This window comes from Canis lupus, chromosome 27 (genome assembly GCF_048164855.1).
Source record: "Canis lupus baileyi chromosome 27, mCanLup2.hap1, whole genome shotgun sequence".
NCBI classification, from domain to species: Eukaryota; Metazoa; Chordata; class Mammalia; order Carnivora; family Canidae; genus Canis; species Canis lupus.
Window position 1 is genome coordinate 16,309,668 of NC_132864.1, and position 25,005 is coordinate 16,334,672.

Sequence of the window (25,005 nt, forward strand, 5' to 3'; positions counted from 1 at the left end):
TCCCAACACTCATCTTCTGTTCCTTCTTCCCCACTCACGGTCCCTATCCCTGCTGAGAAGCCCATGGGTTTAATACACTCATGTTGCATACTGGGAAACGGAGGCTGAAAGAACCAGTGAGATGGTATGATCAAAATTAAAAAACTATTTCTTTGACTTGTGTCTGTAACAGTCGTGACAAAGACAGATGATCCATTTATTAAGGACCATGGGAGAATGTCCCCGGGACTTGGGTGGGTAGAAGGTAGGGACAGTTTGAACATGGCTGACAAAATGATGGCAGAGGCAGCGTGGTCTGAAGGGGCTGACAGCACTGAGCATTAAGAGCTTATCATCAGGGAATCCCTGGGTGGCGCAGCGGTTTGGCGCCTGCCTTTGGCCCAGGGCACCATCCTGGAGACCCGGGATTGAACCCCACGTCGGGCTCCCGCTGATGAAGCCTGCTTCTCCCTCTGCCTATGTCTCTGCCTCTCTCTCTCTCTCTCTGTGTGTGTGTGTGTGACTATCATAAATTAATTAATTAATTAATTAATTTTAAAAAAAGAGCTTATCATCAGCCCTGATCTGGGCCCATGAGAAAACCTCAGGTGAGCCATCTGGTGTGAGCATTCAGCTCACTTCCCTCATCCCTAGTCTGAGGAGGAATCCATCCGCATGATTATGAGTTTTTTAAAACTTTTTTTTTTTTTTTAAATTTGAGAGAGGGAGAGAGCATGGGTCCACAAGCATGGGTGGGGGCAGGGGCAGAGGGACAGGGACAAGCAAACCACGCTGAGCAGGGAGCTGGATTGGGCCTCAATCCCAATACCCTGGGATCATGACCTGAACTGAAAGCAGACACTTATCCAACTAAGCCAACCGGGCACCCCAGCATGATTGTTTTTTAAGGCACATGGCATCTGGGCATGAAAGTTTCCATGTATATAAAAGGTTGTTTACTCACTGAATCAACATCTAAGACAACTCCATGAAGCCCAAAGGTTTTTAGCATCCCCCGGATGGCGAATTTTGGCAGAGCAGTTCCCACTGTACTGCTGGCTACATTGTTGCTGTCTGGAGAGCGGGTTACTACGGTGAGACCTGAGGAGGGCAGAGGGAGAAGGTTTTTCAGAAGCAAGTACCATTATTATTTTGGGACCCTGTATTTTAGGGCTGAAAATAGCTCTATAGCATCTAACAATATCTTAGTTTAGTTGTAACTAAAAAGGTATAAAGCTCAGTCTTGAAGATCATACAACTAAATGTTGTAAGAATTACTATAATAAAAAATAAATAAGCCAACTAAAAAATTGACAAGGAATTCAAATAAACATTTCTCCAAAGGAAAATGAAGATACAGATGAAAAGATATTCCATGTTATTAGAGAGACAGAAGACCAAGCCACAATGAGACACTACTTCACATCCACTAGGATGGCTATAATCTAAACTATAGGCCGTATTAAGTGTTGGCAAGGATGTGGAGAAACTGGAAGCCTTGTATATTTCTAGTGGGAATGTAAAATGGTGCAGTCACTTTGGAAAATCCTCTGGCAGTTCCTTAAGAAGTTCAACTTATCATAGGACCCAGCAATCCCACTCCTACATATCTACCCAAGAGAAATGAAAACACATGTCTGCACAAAAACCTGAACACAAATGTTCAGAGCAGCATTACTTCTGTAGCCAACAGTTAGAAACAACCCAAGTGTTCATCATTTGATGAGTGGATTAAAAAAATGGGGTATTATCCACACAATGGAATATTATTTTGCCATAAAAAGGAATAAAGTACTAACACATGCTACAACGTGGATGAACTTTGAAAAACTGTGCTATATGAAAGAGGCCAGACACAAAAAAAACCACATGTTGTATGATTCCATCTATAGGAAATGTCCAGAAGAGGCAAACCTGTATCTACAAAAAGTAAATTAATGAGGCTCAAGGGAAGGAGAAACAGGAAATGATGGGGGTATAGGATTTCTTTTTGGAGGCTGAAAGTGTCCTGGAATTAGACGCAATGGTTTGGTGGCTGTACAACTTTAAGAATATACTAAAAACTGAATTGTATACTTTGAAAGGGTGAATTTCATGGTAAGTGTAGATTATATCGAAATGTAAAATGTAAATCATATCTAAAAAAGAGAAAGAAAATATATATTCCTCTGTTCCTGACATTCTCATATTTTTGTGAAAGTCTAATAATGAGTGGTTTCCATTTTTCTTTTTTGTGCTTTTCTGTGTTTTCATTTCCTCAAAATACACAATAGATTTTTAATCAAAAGAATAAATGTGTTCTATTAAAATTCTAAAAAGTAGAGTGCAGTCACACATTCATGATTATAGCTCAGCAGCCATGACTAAGGCTGGTAGGCCTATCTGGAAGCCTCCACCCATGCTCCACTTCTCCCTCTGCACAGGTGCCTGTCTCACTCTGTGCATGCTAGGGAGTTCGGGGAATGTACAGGAGGCCACCAGAGGCCAGACCAACAGGAAGCTTTAGGGCCTCACAGAGGAGAGGCTGTGAGAGGTCCTGTCACTCCGAAAAAGGAGAGTCAGCCCATAGGAGCTAGCAGTTGCTCTGCTCACACTCAAGTGAAAACCCAACTTCTCATCCCATAGGAAGCTTCACAGATGAAGTAAGAGGGTAAGCAGAACCTTTTCGAACTTTATCAATTGTGAACTTGTTCGCTTCATCTTTAATGTCTTCAATGGTAGGAAGATACAGGTCTCTTGGGATGCCACCATTCTCCTCGTAGAGAAATTCAACTGTCTGTCGGGCAATGTCCACCATGCCTAAAAAACATAACCAGGCTGGTAACTCTCCGAAGAGTACAAGGTCTTTGGATCAGCCATAACACTGAGTCATAATGAGAAAGAAAATATAAGAGAATCTCTCAAACACCAGCCATGGGAGTACATAGCTTTTTGGGGAAGGTAATTATGGGGCATCTAGCAAGTTTAACACACTCAATGCCCTACTTGTAGGAAGTGCTCAAACTTCTCCTATAGAAACACAAGCATGAGTGTGTAAAGATATAAGTGTATAAAGATATAAGAACACTCTTTGCAGCACTGTGGAGAAATCCCAAAATGGAAATAATGAAGGTACTCATCAATACAGAATGGCTAAAAATCATGGGACATTATTATGTAATCATTTCAGTTGAGTCAAAAGAACCAAGTAGAGGACAAGTGGAGAGTAAGAAGTGAGGGAAAGGCTGCTTCTTACTTTGTACATTTTTGTACTGTGTGACTTTTTACAGCAAACATCTGCTGCTTCAGACAGAGCTCCACCAACTTCCCCTACTCAGTACCAGAATCTGCCATGTTCTTCCTTCCCAGGGAGAGAACACATCATTGAGTTCACCAGCAACTACCACTATTCATTAATAAATGCAGTCAAAGAATGTCCAAAGCCCTGAGGAGAGGGCACTGTGGGGTGTACAGAGACATGGGAAGCAGCGTCTCCATCTGCCAGCACTGCCTAGGCTCTCACTTGGCTTGGGAAGCCTGGGAGCAGACATGGGTGTGGCCACAGGTACACTCGCACGGGCTGATCTTCCTCACACTGGTCTCCCACTCCTTCATTTGCCAGCCTTGCTGGAGGGAGAAGGCGTGGTGATTTTCGAAGCATACTTTAGGAGGAGAGAGCTGCTAATCATACAAGGATGCCTAGAGAAAGAACTGTCAGAACAGACCAGAAATGTGGCCTGAAACTGGAAGATGATGGAAAAAGCATCTTTGCAACATTTTCCAAAGGAATTGGGGAGAGGAGAAAAAAATTCTCTGCTGTCTCCTTAGCAGGAATACAGGAGCATGAGGAGATTGCCGAGTTCAAGCACACTCAGCACAGGGGCAGTTTCATTAGCCTTCCTAGGGGACCTGACAACAGGAGGTTGATCCACCTCACCAAGGTGGCTCTTTGGGGACCACGAGCCACCCACCACCTCTTTTTCACCTCTGCCACTGCTATATTGAAGGAGACTATATTCAAAAGGTAAATGCTTTGTGCTTAAATTAATATAGTTCATATGACTAGTCATAGTACACAGACGGATCCTGAGAGAATGCCTTGGCAAGAGGCCACCTCAGGGGTAGGAGGCGCTTCTGGGTGAATCATCAGTCTGCCTCTGGCCCAGGGGCCACTTTTGGATGATCAGATTTCCTGCTGTGCTGTCTATACCTTCCCATAATTGAACTGGGAGCAAAGGAGGAGAAGGCACACTTGGCCATAGACATTGAGGGTGGCTCTGGCATCAAAAGATACATGAAAAGAAATCCAAATTGAAGCAGAACTGATGTCAAAATGAAGGCATAGCAAACAGTGATCATACTCAAGAGCTTTCCATCTGCACACTGTAAATTTTATCCCCTTTCTGACTCTCTCCAAAGTACTAAGAGGCACTAGTCCCCTGGGCGCTTCACTGTTCTGAGTGTAAGCCAGCTGTCACTAAGTTATCTCCAGATATTCACTTAAATAGCAGGTTGCCAAAGAAGCCACACTAGATCAGGCTGGCCTAGCTACATACGCTGTGGCCTCTCGATGTACTGCACAACCCCGATCACACGCCATCTGCTGTTGATCACTGAATGTTTCCCTAGCCAGGGGCCTGACACCTGGGAGGTGCTTGCTGACTGCAGGGATGGGTAAGTGGATGAATGGATGGCTGAAGAGATGCCACTGAATTGAAGCCCTCCCAACACTGAAATCAATGCTGCATAGGTGCTTCGAGGCAGTGCATCTGGCATTACACGTATTAAGTGAGAGTCATTTCTGCATGAGAGAAGATTGGTTCTGCACTCTGACAAACCACATAAGGGCATTTCAGCTCTGATGTTGAAAACAAATGGGGAAGAGCAAATTCTCTTTTATTCTCTGGGATCTACTACACTGAATTATGTTGCTCCTTTGTTTACCACCTCCCAGTGGCTTCCCATCTTGCAGAGAATAAAATCCAAAGTCCTCATGTACCCAATGCTTGTCCCTGCCCCTTGCCTCGTGTCCTGCTGCCTTTCCCTCATGCTCTCCTATTCAGCTACACCTGCTTGGCTTTTTTGCTGGTCGCCCAACCACCCAAGTGCACTCCTGCCAAGGGACTTCCTAATGTTGCTCCCTCTGCCTCAAACTGAGTAAAGGAGAATTACTAATGATCTGCCCCAGAATTGGACTGGCAGCTGAACCCAGAATCTGATAAAAGCAGGAAGCAATCCCACCATGTCATAGGAGGTGTGACGTGGTTAGGATTAAACAAGGTTAAGTTTAAACAAGACCATTCCACTATCATAGGTCTTAGCTTTGGGGAGAGACAGCATGAAAGGAAATAAGTAAATAAAAACCAGCTTTACACATACTGATCAAGTCCTGGTGCCAACATGGGAAAAAAAGTAATTCTGGAAATCTGGGACTCAATATAAATTGGCCAAAAAACAAAGGTCATGTGGGGGCTTTGCTCTTTATTGGTCCTAATCTCCAAACAAGCTAAAAGAGGAGCAATGCTGCTGACAGGACAAAAATGAAACTTCTTATACCATCCCTGAGAACACCATGTCGAGGGAAGAAAAGTAGGTATTTTCACAAGATGAGGAAAATCCTCAAAACAGAAATCAGCTGCCTGCACTCAAGACTCACTAACAAGGGGGCCTAGGTGGCTCAGTTGGTTAAGTGTCTGCCTTTGGCTCAGGTCATGATCCTGGGGTCCTGGGATTAAGCCCCACATCAGGCTCCCTGCTCAGCAGGGAGTCTATTTCTCCTTCTATCTGCTCATGCTCTCTTTCTCTCTCTCTCAAATAAAGAAAATCTTAAAAAAACAAACAAACAACAACAAAAACCCCACTAACAGTCCACCATCTGGGGTCAAACTTTGCATTATTCTTTGCTAGAGGAATCATGCTAGTGAAAGAAAAAAATCCCACCATCACTGTTATCATGGTGGCATCTAGAACTATATTAACTGAACACTACTATGTGCCAGGCACTGTTCCTAGGACCTTTACCTGTATGAAAGTACTTATTTTTCATACCCATATAAGGCGGTCACCAACACTGATTCCATTTTAAAGGCTAGTAAAGACCAGAAAGGTTAAGTAACTGTCCTCAGGTCATACAGACAGTAAGTAGCATAGCTGTGACTTGAGAGCCCAAATTATTTAACCATCAGGCCATTCAACTTTCCAGTGGTTGCAGTACAACCATTTCAGCAGCCCATCAACCCAAACATGGAGTTAGGTTGACAAGCAAAAGTCTGGCAATGAAAGCTGAAGACCACAGAGTTCAGTAAAAGCCTGGCTTTTACTGAAAAGTAAAGGACACGGCTAGGTCTGGCCTGACTCTAGGGGAGCCCTTCTTTTCTGATTTACATTTGAGTTTCAATATAAGCATAGCTCTTCAAGTTATGAAGTAGCTCCCAAGAAAAGTGTAAAGCACCAGACCTAGTTGTAAAGCACCCTTTATCTGGTCCAGGCCCGATTTCCGTTCTGCCTCATTGCGGAAGCGTCTTCGGATAGTAGGAAACACCTTGGTCTCCCATGCTTTCACCAGCAGGGCGTAGTGGTCCTCCTGGAAGGAGAAGGCAAATGCATGAACAGAGAAGGAGTGCTTTGTGTGGTCGGCAGCCCTTCTCTGACCTATAGTTCTCAGAAACACATCCTCAGATATCAGGGCAGGCAATAGCCAGACTAGCAAGCCCTTTCTTTCCCTCTAAAGCTAAAGAAGCACTCCACACAGCCCCCAACCTTCCTGCTGAATCACTAAAGGTACTGCATTTCTCCCACACTCAGATCAGTACCAGGAAGAAGAGTCCAGAAGATATTGCTACTGATATGTGGTTTGAAAGATGAATGCTCCAGAGCTACCATTCAAACACAGTGACTATAACTAGAAGTGTAACCACTCCAGCTTTGCACCCTCAGATCAAAATCATTCCTGGTGGGCTCGTCCCTGTCACCAGGGAGCTGTGCAAGCACTGTGGACCTCATACCTGGGGGACATCGTCATCGTCCTCGTCATCACTTTCGTCGTCTGCGATGGGAGGTGGGTGGGGGTCTGGGCCCGAGGTTATGAAATTCTCATAGCTGAGTTCTACTTTGTAATGACAGGAAGTGTCACTGTCATATTCTGCAACAAAGCACAGTGACAGTGAATTCTAGGCAAGAGAAGGCCAGGAAAATCATGAACTTCTCCCCCTTAGACCAGAATCTATTTGTGTGAAAGACTCCTAGCACTTTGAAGGATTTTGAAGCGCAGAGCCATGTGATAACAATCATGTATCATTCTCCTGAAACCTAAAGTCCTTTTTATGGATATGATTCATTTAATTCAGAGAAGAATTAGGAAAAGTTCTTCATCAGGATAAAGAAGCAGACAGAGTCTTAGAACCGTTTGCAAACCAATATCCCAAGGGCCAGTTAAAGTCTGCACACGCCTTTAGTTTAGGAAGCTTGGTTTTATTCAATTATGAAATTTTTCAAATAATCAGGAAAGCTTTTTTAGTGCATACCTAATACCTACCACCTAGATTCCACAATTAGTGTTTCGTTATTCTTTCATGACCTCAGGTTTTTTTTTAATGACCTCAGTTTTAAAATAATTTTAAAAATTAATATTTTAAAAACAGAAGATTTCATATAAAATTCTGAGGTTTTTAGCTATCTTATAAAAAGCGATGGTCTTTCAGGCTTGCATTTCCGTGTGGCAATATTTTGCTCGCACTGAGTAATGGCAGGCTTCCTGTATGTGGGGAATGCACTTTCTGCTCTGCCACACTTCTGCTCCCCAATTTCTTTGCACCAGGCCCATTACTCCACAGTCATGGGCACTACAGTATGCCTAAGTTGGATGGCCTTCTGAATTAGCAGCATCTGCATTCCCAGGAAGCAGTGGGGCCCTGCGAGGAGGCGGCTTACGTTGCTGAGCAGTAGCCACAGCAGCAATGCGGCAAGGTGGCCCATGAGTGCCCGGGTCTGATGCAATGCTGGTGCCGGCGTCGTTGTCACTATCGGATGCCATGGCAAAGGGCAGCGCCTCAAAATTAGCGCTGATCTCTTCTGCCAGATCGGTGCACAGGTCGGCGGCGTTACGGTGGGCCTGCCCTTCAGCATAGGCGAATGGGCGGGAGCCAAAGTTAGCGTGAGTCTTGGTGTTCTGGGAAGGTAATCAAGTAAAGGATTTGAGAGGGGCTAGGTTTGTTTATTCATTTATTTAACACTCCAAGGTGAATGTTATTCAACATCAAACCAGAAGAAGGCCCCAGCTCTGGGAAAGCATTGGAACAAGGCAGAGTGGCTCATGTTAACTGAGAGCCCTGGTGCTGAGACAGAGCTCTGCACAGGCCAGCCCGCCTCCCCTCCCCTCCATCTCACTCTCCCAACCCTTTGCTACTCGGACAGTGACCTTTCCTATTTGTAACACTGTTCCTTTCTGCCTGATGCCACCACACAAGCTGCTCCCTTCACTGAGGACATTCTTCTCCAATTTTGCCAAGTTGAGACCAGTTAATAGTCTAGACCTGGCTCAAGCATTGCTTCTTCAAGGTAATGGGGACATGGGTCAGATCTGTTTCCATAAAGTCTATGGTTTGCAATCATACTGAGAAGCTTAATTTTATTGTCAGTTTAGCCACAGGATACCAGACTAAACATTATGGGGTGTGTCTGGAACAGTGCCTCCAGGTGAGATCAGCATTTGAATGGTGGATTCAGTTGAGTAGACTGCCCTCCCCAGCATGGTTAAGCATTATCCAAATTACTAAGGAGAATTTGTTTTCCTTCCCAGTAAGATAACCTACCTTCTTCTGAATGTGAACCACAGGCCACATCCCACCAGAGACGTCTTCAAGATATGGAGACAGACGCTGCCCGCAGTATGTGAAGTACACTCGGCCCTTGGCTGGCTGCCCTGGAGGAGGTGGGGTCCCCTCGCTTCTCTCCCAGCCAATTCCTGCCACGTCACCTATGGCAGAGAACAGGAAGGAAACATTTTGTTTTCTCATTTACTGATTACTAAATAAACTTCCAAACTGCAACCAGTGTGATGGAGCCACATATCCCTGACCCTCTTTATTTTTGCCATTATTTACATCCTGAAAAAGATATGAAGTTATGTATTGTACTTGAGTATAAATACAAAAGAAATAATTTTAAAAAGAGAAGTCAAACTATTCAGAAGAAAATGCCTAGGGACGCCTGGGTGGCTCAGCGGTTGAACGTCTGCCTTCAGCTCAGGGCGTGATCCTGGGATCCGGGATCAAGTCCCACATCAGGCTCCCTGCATGGAGCCTGCTTCTCCCTCTGGCTGTGCCTCTGCCTCTCTCTCTTTGTGTCGCTCATGAATAAATAAACTTAAAAATGCTTAAAAAAGAGAAAAAAGAAGAAAATACCTAGTGTCTAAGCCAGTTACCACAATTACACATTAAATTTAGCCTTTATTTTCCTGGAAGCCAAGACAGAAAGGGAAAACAATGGGTAGGATTTTTTTAAAAAATAGAGAAATACAAGTTTTTCTCTTTGACACATGTAAAATTACTTATTTTAAGGTAAAATTACTTATTAAAATTACTTATTACTTATTAAAAATTACTTATTTTAAAAGGTAAAAAGGCAGTATTTTCTCAGTAAGTTTGCAGAAGATTTATAAATGGTTTTAATAATATAAAACCCAACCCACAACATAAGCTAGAGGTACATTGTTAAATCACATTATGTCCCCCCTGCTACTTTTATGTATCTAAGGCATTTTTGTGAGAAGCTAAGACAAGACAAGCTGCTTTCATATGAGGCAACTGAAGAGGGCGTAGTAGCTCAGAGACCAAGAGGGGCATGTCTACCACATCAGCAGTCACACACTGGCTGCTTCAGGCACGCTGCTTGCATAGGTAGCCCTATAATTAGTCTCTTATTGTGAACTCTCCAGAAAGTGCATGAAGTTCTACGATTCTGCTTTTGATTATAGAGTTTCCTATGCTTCAGATACCACTAGGATGGGCTTCCCAAAGGCTGAAGACTTGTCACTATTTATGTCACTATGCCCATGGCATCTCCAGGGCCCAGGAAAGTATCCAGCACACAGGAGATTCCCAGCAAGTATCTGCTGATGAAGACACCAGAAGTGTTGGTACAGAGGTTGACATTCAGTTGTAAAAAATGAGTTCTTGATTCCTACCCAGACACATTTCTCTAGGAAGAGGGTGGCGTGTTTGCTTGTGGTCCAGTCTCAGACTTTCTCAAACAACAAAATGTGATCAAACACAACAAATGAGGGCAACACATAAAAACTCTGTCTATGGTTGCCATGTGTTCCCCCAAAACACTTTGTGCCTAAAACACTTAAGTACTCAGCTGAAATGTCCAAGTTCTCCAGGAAGTGAAAGAGAAGTAACTGCCAGGAAATTATCTCTAAGTCATAACTTGACCATAACTGAAAACACTACACTCCCTAAAAGGTGCAATGTTAACAAGCAGCTTCCTAAGTGATGGCAAAATGATCCCAGCTGGCTGTGTGAGGTTACCTGATGGACAGGGTGAATTATTATGGCCTGTCTGGGCAGCCCAGACCACCCATCACACAGAACAATATCTGCTTCATCAGAGACGACGCTAAGATGTACTATCTGAAAATAAGTAGCCAACATGTCTGGGGGTTTCTAACAGCAAGAGGACAATACCTACATCCTGCTCCTCTGGTGGAACAGGTAGGACTGATCCTAATTTGTCTACACAGAGCAAGATACTTATATGGAGGCTAAAAAGGAAAGGGAAAAGAATTTTTACTGTTGTTGTTGTCTTAATTGAATTGATGATCTCTGTGACTGAAACTTCTGGGCAAATTTGTTGAAGCAGGACCAGATATTTAGGCTCCCAAGAACCAAGTCCACAATACATCAGCTACATAACACATTCTATGAGTGCCTCAGGGCAAGTGGGAGAGCTCCTCTTTTATTTTTCCCCCTTTTTGGAATCTATTTATTTGCTCATCAATGAAAAGTTGACAGAAGGCTAAACTTCAAAGAAGCAAAATCTCAGGTTTTTCTAATGAGGGAGGAATGAAAGCAAATGTGACTCCTACCCTACCAATTGAAGGGTTCTCAATGATAAGGTCCTCACGAAAGGAGTGGTTTGGTGTAAACTAGCAGACAGCAGTGACCTACTTGGCTTTCACTAGAAGACAAATTGCCCATTTCCAGTTGCTAAGTTTCTTTACTTTTAACATATTTAGACAAAATGTGGAAACAACAAATACATAGGGTAAAAAAAAAAAAGCTCCCACTGCACTCACCAGGAGAGAGAGTCACGTCCAAGCGCACGCTCTTCCACTGTAATAAACTGGAGCCATTGTAGTGCACAGCTCGGCCATTGCTATGAAAAAAAGCAAAGTCAAAGACAAGGCTGACTGACTGACACAGAGGCAGTTAAGTAGTGAACAGGCCTGAGAGCTTCAGCAGCACCAGAGTAATTAGAAGAGGAATCCTAAGAGCCGTTCTCTTTGTCTAAATTTGAATATATTTCCAACTGGTGTTTTATACATCTTTGGAGATTGAGATTATAATAATATTATTTTAGCATTAGAACACCCACCCCCACTATCTTTTTTTTTTTTTTTTTTTTTTTTTGGTAGTAACAGCAATAGTAGCCACTTACTTATGGAAAAGACAAGTGCCCACTGGATTGGTCCAAGCCCCATCTCGTTTCTCTGCTTCTGTGGCAAAGCCAAAGGAGACTATTGGTCCAGTGTCATCATCAGTATCTCCATAGGAAACAATTTCAATTTCCCAGTAAAAAGATGGGGCCTGAGGAAACACCAGAAGTGGGCAATCAGAGGGCTCCTCTCGGGCCCTTAGAACTTGCTTCATCTTTCAAAGACGAAGGAAAGAGGCAAGAGACTGTGATTTCTTACCTGAACTGGCAGTGGCGAGGTGGCATAGATAAATGTGCCCCGGGGAAGACCACCCCCAGCGCTGGGGTCAGCCAGGAAGGTGACAGAAGTAAGATGCGATGAGAACATGCAGGCTCGGACAGGCGGGAACACTCGCGAGGGGCTCCAAGTGATCTCTTTGGGCTACAATGGGGAGAAAGTGCCTTGTTCAATACAACTGCAAACACTAATCTCTTTACAGTCTCGAAAAATTTTTATCTAGTGGTATTATAAAATAGGTACATCTTTTATTTAAGAACATACCTTGTATTTCCAAAGTAAACTTTATTTTTAAAAAGGCAGTCTCTAGGCCCAGCATTGCTCTCTAGAACCAATCATTCTGATACTTACCTCTATTCTCCTCCTAAGCTTATAATGCCATTTTTAGTTTTCCTTTAGGACATCACTTAACTTGTGTGATGACAAATGAGGTTCAATTCCTACAGCTCTCCTCCTTACACACATGCAGCATGGGCCCTCAGCCCCTCATCCTGGCTGTGTAATTAGAGGCCACGTTTCAGACCCATCAGTGGGCAGAATTTATATTCCTGTGACTTACTATTCAGCTCGACATCAAGAAAGAGTAATATTACATTTCATTTTTTAACTTAATTGCTTCATTTTTTTCACTTATGTAATTTTAATAAATCTAATCATAAGGTTCATGCTTCTCTGTCAATAAAAGCATATTTTTTTAGCCCATTAATTTCGTTTTTATCCAAAGGACTGAAAGATCCATGTGATGATTAGCTCCAAGGACATCCATCACTGCTATGGTGGGAATGGGAGATGACACAAATGGGCATCAAGGAAAGCCTAAGTGGGGAAACTGAGGCTCAAGTGTACACTGGACCATGAAATTTCTATTGGTCAACATGGAAAGGCATTCATCATCTATGGAGGCAGAGTAGCTAGATGCAAAACAGAGATCCGTTGTCATGGAAAAAGTACAGGTGATCCAGCTCACTGACACACTAACAATGCTAAATGGAGATGTTGAGACTTCAGGTGACATTTTGTCTCATATAATTTTAATTTTTTATTTTGAAAGTTTCAAACCTACAGAAAAACTGTAAGAAAATGGCAATTTTTATACACTCTCAACTAAAGGTACTGAGCTTTTGAGATACAAATCACATAACACACACCCATTTAAAATGTATAATTCAATGGTTTTTGTATATGAAGAATTGTGCGACCAACACCACTGTAAAGTTTTAGAGTGTTTTTGTCCCCCTTAAGCATCTACCCCTTAAGCAGTCACTCCTCATCCCCCGTACCCCTGCAGTCCCTGGCAACCACCCATCAGCTTCCTGTCGCTAGATCTGCCTGTTTTAGACACTTCAAGTAAGTGACATTCCATAATATGTGGTCTTTTGTGACTGGCTTCTTTCACTTAGCATAATTTCAGGGTTTATCCATATTGTCACATGGATCACTACTTCCTCACTTTTTAAGGCTGAATAACATTCCATTTTATGGGGATACACCCTATTTTATGAATTTATTTGTCAGGTTATAAACATTTAGGTTGTTTCCACTTTTTGGTTATTACAAATAAGCTGCTAAGAACATTCACAGAGGTGCCAATTCTGAACACTTTGCCACCTTTGCTTTTTAATCACCTCTCAGTCTCTATTCATACACGTATCATTATAAGATGGACTACAGATCTAAAATTCTGAAAGTTCTTTTCCGTTATTGATAGAGTAAGAAATTATTTACAAATGAATGAGTTCTGCTCCTTTGTTGTCATCATTCATTATTCAGAATGTCAAATCAATGTACTCTGACATTCAAAGATAATAGCATGTCATCAGGGTGTGTACCTCCAAATGGATTTGCAAATGCTCACGCTAGTTACTAAGGTGCCACTTGGCATTCTCTAATACAGCATGCTGCAAATGGGCAGGCAGTGGTACGCACGGCATGGGGCTCACCTGTCTCCGGTCAGCCTGCAGCGGAGGTGGTGGCGGCCGAGCACAGTCACGGTAGAGCATTCGCAGCCGTTCACACTGCACCTCCACAACTGCCAGTCGCTCCCCTGGGAGGGGATACATCAAACAAGTGAAAATAAGTCCCAAAAGCCCCAAGAGAGCTCCAGCTCTTCTTGAGGAGCGTCAAAGCAATAAATTGCTTCAGAGAGTATTCAAATTCTTACCAAAAACAAACAGATTGAGGTATGTCTACTACACATAGCAGCACAGCAATGTGGTCAAGTGCATGAGTTCTGAAGTGGGGTTGCCTGGATTTAGAATCTGGCTTCCTTACTCAATATTTACCATCTCACTTATGAGAGTAACAATAGCACCTGTTCAAGGTCCTGAATATGAAATGAAGTAACACAAGTGGAGCTTTTGGCTAAGTCCCTGGCACAGGGCGAACACTCAATAAATGGAAGCTAGGGATCCCTGGGTGGCGCAGCGGTTTGGCGCCTGCCTTTGGCTCAGGGCGCGATCCTGGAGACCCGGGATCGAATCCCACGTCGGGCTCCCGGTGCATGGAGCCTGCTTCTCCCTCTGCCTGTGTCTCTGCCTCTCTCTCTCTCTCTGTGACTATCATAAATAAATAAAAATTAAAAAAAATAAAATAAAATAAATGGAAGCTATTATTCTCATCATTGAAACTGATTTTTTAAAACTATCTATTTAACATCTCCTAAGAAAGGTACAGTGCTAGATGCTGGAGAATACAAAGATACATGAGCTCCTATTCTGGGAGGACAGATGAGATGTGTACATGCATTCACGTGTACAAAAAAGAACATTAAGGACGACTGGGTGGCTCAGCAGTTGAGAGTCTGTCTTTGGCTCAGGGCATGATCCTGCGGTCCCGGGATCGAGTTTCATATCGGACTCCTTGCAGGGAGCTTCTCCCTCTGCCTGTGCCTCTGCTTCCCTCTCTCTGTGTCTCTCATGAATAAATAAAATCTTAAAAAAAAAAAAATGAAAACGAAAACGAAAACGAAAAAGAAAAAGAGAAAGAAAGAATGTGGTACAAGGCTGCAGTACGGGTCTCTTAGATAGGATCCAAGCACAAACATAGGCATAGAGGAGCAGGTGACGACTTCATTCCAGGACCCAGGAAGGCTTCATAAAAACAGACTTGAATTAGATCTTAGAAAAGGTAGGGTTTCAATAAGCAGAGAAGGAAGGGAACTCCAGGTAGTTTGGCAATATGAGCAATGGTCTAGGAGAGTCAAGAGTCAGGGGTCTTGGCAGTACCTCAATCAACACACAAAAATTAACTCAAAATGGATCAGTGACCTGAAAAAATGTTACAGCTAAAACTATAAAGCTTTTAGAATAATGGTGTAAATTTTCATGACTTCGGATTATGCCATGGTTTAAGATATGACACCAAAAGTAAAAACAACAAAAGAAAAAACAGATAAATTGGACTTCACCAAAATGAAACAGGTTTGTATTTCAAAGGGCACTACTGAGGAAGTGAAAACACAACCCCCCCCCCCCCCCGCAAAAAAAAGAAGAAAACACAACCCACAGAATGGGAGAAAAGATTTATGTACTACCCAATCAGGGACTAGTATAGCTAAAATTACAAAGAACTCTTACAATTGGGGTGCTTGGGTAGCTTAGTCAGTTAAGCGTCCAACTCTCATTCTCTCTTCCTCCATCCCTCCTCCTGCTCACATGTGCACGAATGAATGAATAAATAAATTTTTTTAAAAAATAAAGAACTCTTATAATTTTTTAAAAATTTTCTTTATTTGAGGGAGAGAGCAAGAAAAAACACGCACATGAGTGGGAGGAGGGGCAGAAGGAGAGGGAGAAACAGACTCCACTGAGTAGGGAGCCAAACATGGGGCTCGATCCCAGCACCCTGAGATCACTACCTGAATCAAAGGCAGACACTTAACTGACTGAGCCACGTAGGCACCCTAGAACTCTTATAACAATAAGATGACAACCCAATTAAAATGGGCAAGGGATTCAAATAGACATCTCTCCAAAGAAGATAAACGACCAATAAGTACATGAATGTATGCTCAACATCATTAGTCATTAGGAAAACACAAATCAAAACCACAATGAAATACTACTTCCTACCTACTAGGATAACTATAATCAAAAAGACAACACTAGTGCTGATGAGGATGTGGAATAAATAGGACCCCCATTCACTGCTGGTTGCAGTGTAAAATGGTGCAGCTGCTGTGGAAAACAGTTTTTCAAAAAAGCAAGCAGTTCCTCAAAATTTAAACACAGGATTACTATATGACCCAGCAATGCCACTCCTACATATGCCCAAGAGAACTGAAAACATTTGTCCACATAAGTGCTTATATATGCATATTAACAGCACCATTATTGGTAATAGCCAAAAAGCACAAACAAGTATCAATAAATTCATCAATAGGGATGCCTGGGTGGGTCAGTGGTTTGAGCGTCTGCCTTTGGCCCAGGGTGTGATCCTGGAGTCCCAGGATTGAGTCTCATGTTAGGCTCCCTTCATGGAGCCTGCTTCTCCCTCTGTCTGTATCTCTGCATCTCTCTCTGTGTCTCTCATGAATAAATGAATAAAATCTTTAAAATAAACAAATAAATAAATTCATCAATAAACAAAATGCAGTTTATGCACACAAGGGAATCATATGCAACCATAACATGGTTATGGGAAGTACTGACCCATGTTATAACATGGATGAACCTTGAAAACATTATGTTAAGTAGAAGCCAGACAAAATAGGACAACTATTGCAGGATTCTGTTGATATGAAATACCCAGGATATGTAAATCCAGAGAGAAAGTAGATTAGAGGTTCCCAGAAGCTGAGGGAAGGATAATGGGGAGTTAATGTTTAATTGGTACTGAGTTTCTGGTTGGAATGATGAAAAAGTTCTGGAAATATATAGTGGTAATGATTGCATAACTCTGTGAATATACTAAAACCCAAAGTGTGTACTTTAAAATGGTAAATTTTATGGTATGTGAATTATACCTGAATTCACATACTATGTGAAAAAGGTCTTAGGAAAAATAAAATATAGTTCAATAAAAGTAAAGCACAGAGTTTGTTTAGGATATTGAGAAATTTATTGACTTATACCACACCTACACCTACAGACACCTAGACAACTAATATAATCCAAGGATATGGATTAGAAGCCAACAGGAAAGAGGAGGAAAATATAAAACGGACTCAAAGTGAGGGGACCCTGGGCGGCTCAGTTGGTAAAGCGTCTGCCTTCAGGTCAGGTCATGATCTCTGGTCCTGGGATCGAGCCCTGAATCAGGCTCCCTGCTCCTTGGGAAGCCTGCTTCTCCCCTAGTTGCCTCTCCCCCTGCTTATGCTTGCATTCTTTTTCTCTCTCTCTCTCTAATAAATAAAATATTTTTTTTAAAAAAAGCTTATTCCAAGAGAATTTATACATAGAATACTGGATGATCCAATGACCCAGTGGGTAACATGTACAACAATGTCCTTTCCATCAAGCAGTAACCAATGTCACGGAGATATTTCAGTGGGATTGGCTAGAATCATATCAAATAAGGGAAAAGCAATTGTTAGGGTTAGAATGGGGGCTATCTGGCAGAAGTGAAGCATATCTGACATGAGCAGGCTTAACACAAGAGGAGATTTTACAGGATCTAGGGTGAGAGAAAAAGTTCCTATACTTCCAATTAAGGAAAGGCAAAACTGACTGTACTCTGGCCAGAGCAACAATTAACAGCCATAACTGGCTGTGAACTCATTCCAGTCTGTAAATGACAACTCCACAGGAGTAAGGATGCTTAGGAAAGGCAGCATCTCAGTGATAGCTTCATGCACCTGACAGTCTCTCAAAGCAGGGTTTCAGGAAGCCAACAGTGATGACAATGTGGAAAGACAAGGTACAGGAAGGAAAAGTTTGGAGCATAATGTAGATGTTTAAATACGAGAGAAAAGGCACCTGACTTAGGAAGCTGGTAGTGGAAATGAGTAGAAAAGGGATACATTTCAGAAGCATTTCAAAGGGAGATTAGAACATGGCAAATGGCTGGATGTGTAAGGATAGGAAGGATGTGCCTGTCATATTTAACTCAGTATCTGAGAGTCAGAAATAGTCTGAGTATGACCTAAAACAGAGAGGTCAGAAAGGAGAACTGACTCCAGAGGAAATAATGACTCTGGTTTTAAATGTGGAGTATTCGTGAGGCTGGTAATCCTAAGAGCTACAGAGCCAAGAGGCTTGACTAGCAAGAGAGAGACTGCCCATAACAGAAGCATGGAAAGCACTAGGGAGAGACAAGCAAAGAAGGTGGGTCAACAAAGCTTAGAGCAGTTTCTTCGAGTGAGGTCTGGGCCCCTCCTAGCACAACTGCCCAGGCCTACTTTCAACTGAATATTCTGACTTTTGGGGGGAGCTTGGAAAGCATTTTAAACATGCTTCCGAGGGATACTTGTGAATTTTCCAAGTTTGAGAAGAACCTCTCTGGCTCAGGGAATATGAATATTTAGAAAGTAGGGAGTAGGAAAAAAACAAAAAACAGCTGGACTAGACAGGTTCTGGCTTCTATAAAAAATACAGTTGGGAATTTTTTTGTTTTGTTTTGTTTCTACATGTCTTTTCTTCAGTATTAAAATCTTTTTCTTATGCTATTTCAACCAAGGGATCCAGTGACCTTCACAGAAACATTTCTCATAGGGAAAAGCTCTGTGATGTAGTGCTATCTTCCCAGGCCAAATGGAATTAGGTATTCTTTTCCCTGGATTAGAGAAACTATAATATTGAGATAGGAGTAAGTCAACATTAAAATGGCCAAGACTTCTGCTTAATTTATCCCAGAGGAAGTCAAATAATGGAAGAAATCATTGAATTTTTTTCCGCATTTTAAAGAATAAAAAATTTATTATTACCTGTAAATTTCGTGACATTTTCATACATGAAAGTAAAAGTCTTTATATATTCAAAAATAAAGATCAAAGAACTCTTTCTCTTCCACCCATCACCTTGAATCATTTATTAAACAGGATTTCTTCTAAGCACAGTCCAGGACTCTCTTGTGGGCTCTAAGAATCCACCATCATGTTAGAAAGTAACCCCGATGCAGGGTTTGTTGATTCATCACAGGTAAAGGACTGAGAAGCCGGCAAACTCTGATATATACCTTAAATGTCAGAGCTCTTTCTGGTAACTTCATAAGTGAATTATGAAAGTGACTATTAAACTTGACATAAGACACTATTTTAGGATATAAATTTGTGTGTATAAACTCACAGTCTTCTCTTTTATGGCAATTAATAAACACTTCCCACACATTTCTATCCAACTCTTATGACCACAGAGTTCTCTTCCATTAGAGAAAATGGGTTAGGTGGGTTATTATTAAAGCCATCTGAGGCCACTGCTCCAAATTACTATGATTCCTAGCTTGTACATTAAGTACAAAAGTTAATTCCACAGTTTAAGACTCCCTTATTTGAGAAACTGTATAAAAGGATACTCAGAGTCCTATAGAAAAGCAAGCAATCAATCAAGCAAGTACATGCTGGCTAAAAATCAGTCATGTAAGTCTTACAATGCCATGTAGGCCAAGAACAAGAAAAAGCAGAGGCAGGAAACGAAGGCCCAACCACAAGTACAAAGCTGAATTATGGGCAAACATTTAGTCACAAATAATTTCCCCTGAGAAGCCTAGCAAATTCCTTTTCTTCTGTTCTTATTCTCTATGCTCAGGATCTCTCTGAGCTTTATTACCAGCCACTGGTTCCACAGTGCTACCCTTAAAAGAGGAGGGAGATTTAAGGAGTAAGACACATATAGAATTAAGACCCAAAGCAAAGACCAACCAAAAGAAATTGGTGCCATGTGAAAAAGAACAAAAACTAAAGGACAGAGAAGAGATTAGGGAGTGACTGAAAAAGCAAATGGCATGAGAAATAGTAAATAATATGGATAATAAAAATGACCTCACCCCCCACACAAAGGATAACACTAAAACCATTAAGGAAGTTAAAGAATATTCATTTATTCCTTACAGCTTCATGAAAATGCTAACACAAGAGTACTGGAAGATGCTAATTTAACTCTGAACAATTTCATTTAGAGTCCAATTATATCCTTGGAGACAAAGCATAAATTTTCACTTAAAAATACCCAGGCCAACTAGCAATTTACAGGAAATCTAAAGATTGAGAGATACAATAAATGACACCATAGAGATACAATCAGCAAAATCCAGACTATAAGAAACCCTTCAAAAAATAAATTGCAAGGCAAAAAACATAACGAGGGGAATCTATATTTTAAAATAAAATGAAAAGACAGCAATGAAATTACAATGTAAGAATTTTATTTGAATCCCAATTTACATAAACAAATACAAAAACAAGTATGACTTTATGAGAAAATCAGAAAGTTGCATGCTGACAAGACAGTTAATATTAAAGAATTGTTAATTTTTCAGATGTGATCATGGTATTGCAGTTTTTTTAAGAGTCCTTATTTTTCAGAGACACATACTAAAAAATCTTTAGGTAAAATAATATTTAAGAATTTGCTTAAAAATAATCCAGGAGGGGGTACAGCATAGATGAAACAAGATTGACCATGAGTTAACTATTGAGCCTGAGGCTTCACTATTCTAGTCTCCCTATTTTTGTGTTTAAACTTTTCCATTAACACACATATATAGATACACACACATACACAAACAGGGATGGATGTTAGTGCAAACTCCGGACTGTGAATTCAAATGTCGACAATGACAAGAGTCAGACAGTATCTGCAATCCTAAGGGTTCATAAATAGTTTTTTTAAGATTTATTTACTTATTCATGAGAGACAGAGAGAGAGAGAGAGAGAGACGCAGAGACATAGGTAGAGGGAGAAGCAGGCTCCCCATAGGGACCCCGATGCGGGACTTGATCCAGGATCCCAGGATCACACCCTGAGCCAAAGGCAGATGCTCAGCAACTGAGCCACCCAGGTGTCCCCATAAACAGTTCTAACAGAGAAATTAATGCAATGAATTAATATGAATGGAAGAAAGAAAACACGCTGACACGGTCATCAATTAAATTGAAAAATGCCGATTTCCTACTTCGTATGTACTAAAAGCTATTTACATTTCTAGATCTGGGATAAAAGTTGTGATAACTGCTATCTGCAGAGCTCAGCTATTTGACACATGTGTGTGTATGTGTATATAAATGTTAGCATTCCATTATCAAACTGGAAATGTGCTGACAACACTTAGAGCAGTAAGGAGAGCCACAGGTACTTACCAGCACTGCATTCCTGGGCCACTAGGTTGAGCACTTCAACAGCTGCTGGACACTGTTGTATGAATTCTTCACAGAATAAGCTGTCTTCTAAAAGCTGGGCCATGACCAGGCATGCTCTTAATGTTAAAAGATTTATAATATTTCAAAATCATCAACGTTCATTCTCTAAAAAGTTAACTATGAAGAACATTTTAATCAATTTTGTTCCCTAACTTACAAAAAAGGTTTAAACTCCTCATTCCTCTTGTTTTTTTTTTTCTGAACTAGATTTGTATGGAAGCATAAGTAACTGTTCTTTTCCCCCAGAGTAACTGCTGACAGTGCATGGACAAGAAGAGGGGTAAATGGTTGCCATCTCTACTAAATGCAGATACAAAGTGCCAGGTGAGAAATTAGCATTATCTCTTAAAAAACATTTCCTAAACTGTGCTCCATGGGCAACATTAGTGCTCTGGGAATAAGAACCCAGACACTTAGAAAATCTGTATGCTGATCTCTTACCTAATTCATAACACGTATTCAAACTTTCTAAGAAGTCCCATTGCCAAAAGAGAAACTTGTTACTGTGGTAAATAAATGTATTCGCAAGAAAATGCTTTTTTTCCTTTTGACACCAACACCTGAGGGCATTCCCTAGTTTTCTCCTTTTCAGTTTGAAAAGTGATAGATCAGATGTATATTAATGTAGCCTGAACCACTTGAACAAGGTAAAGTGGCAGAGAGGTCCACTGGAATAGAACAAAGTGCTTTTACCAAAGCAAAGCAGTGGGAGCCTTGTGTATGATAGATCACTTTTTGACTGCTTGCTTATTATTTTGGGGGGAATAGCTAAACTGTTTCAAAGTGCAGAAATTACACAATGCAACAAAACTTGCAGAAATTGGGGAATATAACAAAAATGTAGTAAACACAGCACAAGAGAACAGTCTCTGTTCTCAGCTTGGCATGAACTTCATACTGTGGACACACTAAATCAGGAGTGGAGGGGCCCAGCAAGGACCCCTGCCTCTCTGGCCTGTACCACCTCAGCCTTAGGGGATTTCTGGGGGGTGCTCACCTTGTTCTTATTTCAGCCAGGAGCCGAACGACTGCCATCACAGGAGCTGACCCATCTCCTGTTGCAGGAAGTGAGGTATGAATAGAGAGACTTCCCTCCTGAGGAAGCAACATGGACTGGACTGCCTGTACTACCTTCTCAGTAATGGACAGTTTATGAAGAGGCAGTGCCTGATGGTGATGGGGGGGGGCATGGCAAAAAGTCAAATTCAAGTAGTTAGTTTTTAAGAAATGAGGGTGTTATTATCTGGAGTTAATTCTCAAAATTTCAGTCAAAAAAATAAAATCACCATACAGAAAATTGCAAACTAGATCAAAACAATTAAAAATACAATACACTGTGGAATATTCCTAACCAAAGAAACGAGTGTTGTCATCTACGTAAAAATCTTCACACAAACGTTACTATTAAATAATTACACCCAATATATAAATACACCTCCCAAGTAACACTTAAGATAACCAAGTATTTGTGCCTCTGTACTGTGTGTGCACATATTTTTCATCACAGTATGGTTACCATTTGCAGTGACATTTAATAATGCATTTAAAAATCACCTTACCTCCGATCTCGGAACACAAAGTCTAGACAATGGAATAGTCAATGTGTCTGATGCTTGCGAAGTCTTTCTACAGTCTATGGGTGGGAATCTGACTGTAGCTATACCTTCCTGTTCATTGATAGAAGCCACTACTCCGATGCTTCCTGATATTCCTCTACCTAAAACCTAGAGACAAAGAGGGATTAGGATTAGCACTACTGACCGGCTCCGATGGTGTATACGACACTCTCATGGGACAGGTGTGGAAGAGTGAATTCTCAGCTGTTGTTAGTGGCATTATAGGAATAGTTTATCACAATGCAGATACCAAGCACTGAATGAGGAGTTAAAATAGTAGGTCCTAAAACCTATGTCAAGGTGACCACAATATGACAGAATCTCAAACTTCCAACTCTAAAACTTAAGTGACACCAAGGGACACAGATATCATAGTTAAAACCATACAGTACTGTATAATATTTGAATAACCTGCAGCACAGTGTGGATTAGAATTCATGAGTTTCTCAGATTCCTTGTTTAGCTTGAAGGAACAAGGATTCCTGTCCAACTGGGTGGATGATACAGTCTTTACAGATGATCAGTTAATCAATGGACGCAGGAACTTGGGAAATGCTGGCTGGTTACCTGAACCTCAGACCCTATCTTGATGGTCTCTTTGAAGCCTCCAAGGGCACACAGTGCAGCGACAGCCTGGCGGGCGATTCTCTGAAGTTTGGCAAGTTTCCTGCCACTACTGCTCCCATTTTCCAGAATGCTCTCTGCATATTTCCCCAACTGTGGAATGTACATCAGCGCACGAGACAGAACCTAAACATAAGAAGCAGCCATGTAGTAGGAGTTAAAGCTTTGGTCATTTTCAACACTAAGAGTGATGAAGTATCTGTTATCTTTAACAGTGGCTGGCTCCCATGTACTGCAGGAACTCTGGTTATGGGAGGGATGAAGTAACTATCAGGTGTGACCACAGACGTCTTGCCATATTTGCCTTATATAATGAGACAGGACTGGAAACACACAACCTCAGAATGTGGGAGAATCAAACACTGCGTTGACAAAACTAAAATAAGGCAAAAGCTTATCTGAGGGAAAACCATCACAGCATACTGCCTACAACTCAACATCCAATTTTCTTAAGGCACTCACTTGAAAAATGACTGTGGGCAAATGGGAATTGATTACAGGTCCCTAGTTTTCAGGAAACTAGACTACTACGTGTAATGATGAATTACTGACAGAACATTCAGGGAGTGTAAATCACAGAGGCCTTTGGACTTAGTATATACACTTAACAAATCCAATAAACCAAGGCTGTGTGATTTCCTAATGTCAGTACCAACTGAACATAGGCAAGAAGGAGAAACAAGGCATGCTGTTCCTTTCCCCGAGAATATAGTCTCATCTTCTGCAAAACTAATTTTGGCAGTGACAGGAGGCATAGGTTAGCGGAAGGGAAATGATTAAACCAAAGCAAATTTGACGGGGGGGGGGGGGGGGGGGGGGGGGGGGGACTGCTAACAAGTCTGTCTGACCAATTTGGGAAATCTTTACTAGAATAGGATCCTTATTAGGCAGGATTCAAATGCTAAAACAGATCACAAACCTCCCCCTCGTTTCCCCAGTGAAGCAGGGACTCTGTGCTAACCTTTTCTGCTGTTGTGGTCCATATTTGGGCAGCATTTGACTCGGGGGCCATTAGCAAGCTATGAAGCAAGGCGATCACTTCTGCGGCCATGCTGTTCGCCACGTGCCCACTGATGAAGGGTCGGACGGGATCGGTCCTGCAAGTGTCAAGAGGGAAAGGGTCAATGTCCAGGCGATGGTTAAGAATGCAGAGGTGGCTTTTAGGGTTATCATCGGACGGAAAAATTTTCTAATGATACAAGAAAAAGTGGATTTCATTGACTAAGAAAAAGAACAGCTAAATTATCATGGAGGAAGCGGGGGGATCAGTTCTCTCACATTCTTTCTGTTAATTAAAGAATCCTCTAAAACAGCAGACCTGGGATCCCTAGGTGGCGCAGCGGTTTGGCGCCTGCCTTCGGCCTAGGGCGCGATCCTGGAGACCCGGGATCGAATCCCACATCGGGCTCCCAGTGCATGGAGCCTGCTTCTCCCTCTGCCTGTGTCTCTGCCTCTCTCTCTCTCTCTCTGTGACTATCATAAATAAATAAAAAAAAAAAATTAAAAAAAATAAATAAATAAAAAATAAAACAGCAGACCTCAAAACCTGAACGGCATAAACCATCAGGATCAAGGGAAGACCC

The 25,005-nt window shown here is 41.7% G+C and overlaps 1 protein-coding gene across 7 annotated transcripts in view; it reads right to left on the reverse strand.

Annotated features, from left to right (window-relative positions):
* Positions 1-25,005, reverse strand: part of HECTD4 (HECT domain E3 ubiquitin protein ligase 4) — a 188,927-nt gene that overhangs the window by 33,653 nt on the left and 130,269 nt on the right. For all 7 annotated transcript variants that reach the window (XM_072802573.1, XM_072802574.1, XM_072802572.1 and 4 more), the window contains 15 exons: positions 24,384-24,519; positions 23,366-23,548; positions 22,742-22,906; positions 22,180-22,349; positions 21,123-21,238; positions 13,831-13,934; positions 11,873-12,034; positions 11,617-11,765; positions 11,255-11,334; positions 8,769-8,932; positions 7,888-8,125; positions 6,963-7,099; positions 6,415-6,541; positions 2,641-2,778; positions 944-1,080 (listed from right to left, as the gene is read on the reverse strand). In XM_072802573.1, coding sequence (XP_072658674.1) covers positions 944-1,080; positions 2,641-2,778; positions 6,415-6,541; positions 6,963-7,099; positions 7,888-8,125; positions 8,769-8,932; positions 11,255-11,334; positions 11,617-11,765; positions 11,873-12,034; positions 13,831-13,934; positions 21,123-21,238; positions 22,180-22,349; positions 22,742-22,906; positions 23,366-23,548; positions 24,384-24,519 — 2,206 coding nt within the window. The remainder of the gene's footprint in view (positions 1-943; positions 1,081-2,640; positions 2,779-6,414; positions 6,542-6,962; positions 7,100-7,887; positions 8,126-8,768; positions 8,933-11,254; positions 11,335-11,616; positions 11,766-11,872; positions 12,035-13,830; positions 13,935-21,122; positions 21,239-22,179; positions 22,350-22,741; positions 22,907-23,365; positions 23,549-24,383; positions 24,520-25,005) is intronic.